At 50.1% G+C, this 3,538-nt stretch overlaps 1 protein-coding gene across 1 annotated transcript in view; it reads left to right on the top strand.

Annotated features, from left to right (window-relative positions):
• Positions 1 to 3,284, top strand: part of CUNH1orf105 (chromosome unknown C1orf105 homolog) — a gene marked incomplete at its 5' end in the record, with an annotated part of 27,123 nt that extends 23,839 nt beyond the window's left edge. The window contains one exon of the mRNA XM_023537590.1: positions 2,961 to 3,284. Within this exon, the coding sequence (XP_023393358.1) occupies positions 2,961 to 3,139 (179 nt within the window). The remainder of the gene's footprint in view (positions 1 to 2,960) is intronic.
• Positions 3,285 to 3,538: the final 254 nt, after the last annotated feature.

The raw sequence follows: 3,538 nt of genomic DNA, 5'->3' as shown, positions 1-3,538 counted from the left end.
GTGGACGGTAGAGGGCAGGAAGGCAGGCTGGACCCAAGAGCGTGGCAAAGACAGTGAACAGGCCTTACACCAGGCAGCCCCGGCGTCTGGAGCCCTAACACAGCGGAAGCTGCAGCGGTGGGGAGGTGGAGGGACGCCCTTGGAAGTGTCAAGGGCCGGAGTTCGGATCTGGCATGTCCGGTTAATCTGTGGATAAAACCCAGTGGCCGAACAAGGTTCGAGGGGCTGCCCGTGAGAGGGGGCCTGGCCAGAGCGAAGCCAGAGTCTCAGTGGGGCCACAGCGTCATCTACTGAGGGAGTGGACTTAGGAATTACTCTCAATTGAGAAGTATTTTGCGTATTTATATTTAAAATAAAACATGCTTGTTGTGTAACTAATGGAAAATGAAAGTAAATCTAAGCAGTCTTTTTAGCCGGATGTACAGAATCTGGACTCTGGCTAGAAACTGTTAGCCATCTTTTGCATATTGGTGATTTTCAAGGGTGTCGTGAGATTTTTATGTTAAACAGAAGAGGACACCAGTTTCAGTGTTGAGAAAGCTTTGGAAAGCAGACGTAAACAAGGGGCCCCGATCTGGGGACAGGCTGCAATCACCCCGAAGGCGATGAGTCAGCTCCTTGTCTCTCTCTATTCGCTTTAATTCATTTCAAAAAGCGTCCACTGTAAACCTAAGCTACAGGCATTGTGCCCTGTGCGGCGGATACAGCAGTGAACTATAACTTTTCTGCCCTTGAGAAGCTTGTGTTCTAAGTGGGCAGCAGAGGTCGTCTGACAGGTAATCACGGTCAACCGTTAGAAGTGCTTTAAGAGAGGCTTGCGCAGGTGGCAAGTGGGGTCTCTGACCTGGGGTAGGTGTGGGGAGGGCAGAGGTGGCTTCCTAGAATTGTCCCTAAGCTAATTTTAAAGAGCACGTGGTGCCGTGTCTAGTGCACAGGGCAGCCTCTGAAAGGTGATGAACCGTCGTGGTCCTAAGCTAGGTACTCAGGCCGGCCCAGAACCCTCATCTGTCACACCAAGACAGTACTGCAGACCTACCTCATGGGGTCGCTGTGAGGATTAAACGAAGTAATTATGTGTTGTGCCTTAGCCCATGGCCTTCGTTAAAAAAATTAATTAATTTTAAATGCAGCGCGACCCGATGGATTCGTCATTGTTTGAAGGGCTGTTTCTGTGCTTGGAAGTTCCCTTCCCAGACGTGTCTAAGCTTTTTGATTTCTTCACGTGTAGAATATCATACAAGAGTCAACAGGGGTGATTTTTTAAGGAGATGACAGCTAAGTGAGGGACGTGGCAGGACTGGTTTCAAAAGGGGTTCATGTTTAACAAGAAGCTATCTCAACCCAACACATTTGCTCTCATCCATTCATCCATTCATTCATTCATTCATACTTTCGATCTTTGAATTCCTGTTATGTAGTAGGCACTGTGCTTTACGGAAACCTTACAAAGATGATTTATACGTAATACTTTTCTGTAGGAACTCAGTCTAATGAGAGAATCAGACATGCAGACAAAACATTACACCACCATAGGATCCATATGACCATAACGGCACATGCAAAGTACCAGTTATGACATAATCTGGCTGTGCAATACGCAGTAGCCACGCTGGAGGAGAGCATGACCAGATCTGGCAGCCGAGTTGGAAGGCGGGAGGCCCAGCTGGAAAGAGAGGCAAGTTGGAGCTGTCGCAGTCATCCGGGCGAGACTGGTGACTCGTGATGGTTTCCAGCTGAGAACACATCGGGCTCTGCGCGGGGAGATCTGGACTGGAACACTGGGGGACTTTTGAAGAAGGAGGAGAGACTGAGGAGGTCGCGTTGGTCCATGCTCCTCTGTCTCCTTTGTTCCGTAACCAAAGGAGGTTACGAAATGTAGGACTTTAACAATAAGAGCCCTTTCTCCCTGGCCGGAGTGCTGCGGGGCCACCCGCGGATGAGAGGTAAACCAGGTGGCCTTTCCGGCACCTTCCAGCTTTATGACGTTCTAAATCTGGACACTGAAAAACTCATTCGTCATTCAGCGGACGTTTACACAGTGCCTGCCAAGTGCCAGCGAAGAGTCAGAATCCTTTTGGTGGCAATTGATGGACACTCAATTCATACCTTCAGACAAAAATGAAAGTGCACTTGAAGGGTCCTGGGTTTTCTCCCACGGCAGATGGGCGGGGATGCAGCAGGCCCCAGGGAGCCCTGGAGCCGGGGACCTACGGGCGGGGAGTCTTTCTTTGTCTTTTCCCTTCTTCCTGGGTGTTGTCTGTTTCCACGTGGTGGGAAACCTGGCCGTGGGCATCTTCTAAGCTTTCTGGCTTATAGCTTTTGGCCCCTGGAGTTCCAAGCCCCAAACTCCAGGACAAGGCACCTTAGCCCAGCTTGCAAAGTTACCTTATCATCATGCGGTCAATTATGACGCTGGGGTGGGATTAGATGAGAGCTCTGTATAGACGAAGTTGTGGGGGGAGACGGAGAGACACAGTTTTCAAAGGAAGCGGGTGAGGCTGAGCTGGCAATGCCGTGGACACTCGTGGTGGCCCTGTGTGGGACACTGGTATGAGAAAGGTGACTCAACCCTTACACCCATAAAACCAGGGTGCTGTCTGCTGTCGCACTGCACAAAATGCTGTCGATGGCACCCTCGGAACGTCTGAGCGAGGTGCTGCATTGGGAGCAGCCAAGACTGGCCTCGCTCCCGGAGGAGGCTGCTCCGTTTCCTTTGGACAAAGCACGTCCTGTCTCTCCAGTTCAGAAGGTTGACCTGTCACTTGGACTTAGTGATGACTGTGGAGGTGAAGGCAATGGCTGAGAAACTGGTTTGTCCACTCTTGGGAGTCTGAGAAAGAGGCCAGTATGACACTCTTGGGGCGTCGATGGAGAGAGAGAGGCAGACGAGGAAGGGAGAGAGCAGAAGCCTGTCGTTCATGGAGCCGTTGTAAAATTAACCCGACTTCACTCTCTCGCAGGCCTCCGTGTCGTCCTCCATCCAGGAATGAAGACAGTCTCTCCTGCAAACACCGCGAGGGTGAAGCCTTCGGATCTGGGTCACTCTGACCACAGACTGCCCCTTTTGCTCGGTGGCCCTGTCTGCTCAGCATTTCTGCAGAGCGGTGCCTCACTGGAGAAGGGTTATGAAACCCGATGAGCTATTCATGCCCTCGCTTTGTTTCTATGACAACCGATCCCCAAGCACTCCAGTTGGGCCCTTACAACTGACACCTTCCCTAGGAGGAATTTGTGTGCTTGGGGAGGGATGGAGCTGGCTTATGGTCACAGAGCTGGCTTTTCAGAGGTTCTCCAAGGCGTTGACATCTCTTTTGGGATATTTCTGTTTTCAATGCTCAGAGTAATAGTTATTTTTTTCCGGTTGCTTCCCATTCAAATTTTTTTGTTTTTTCTTTTCGAAAATGGCCACAGCCCAGTAACTCCTATGGGGAAGGGAGAAATTTTTCTCTACCCTTCTAGGTTTTTTTTGGCTGGTCTAATGATTACATTGTCATGAAACAGATTAATAAGAGAAAATAACTAAATTTAATTACACATG

This window comes from Pteropus vampyrus, unplaced genomic scaffold, assembly GCF_000151845.1.
Source record: "Pteropus vampyrus isolate Shadow unplaced genomic scaffold, Pvam_2.0 Scaffold194, whole genome shotgun sequence".
NCBI classification, from domain to species: Eukaryota; Metazoa; Chordata; class Mammalia; order Chiroptera; family Pteropodidae; genus Pteropus; species Pteropus vampyrus.
The sequence above is the reverse complement of the archived record's forward strand: the minus strand, read 5'-3'. Positions and strand labels throughout refer to the sequence as shown.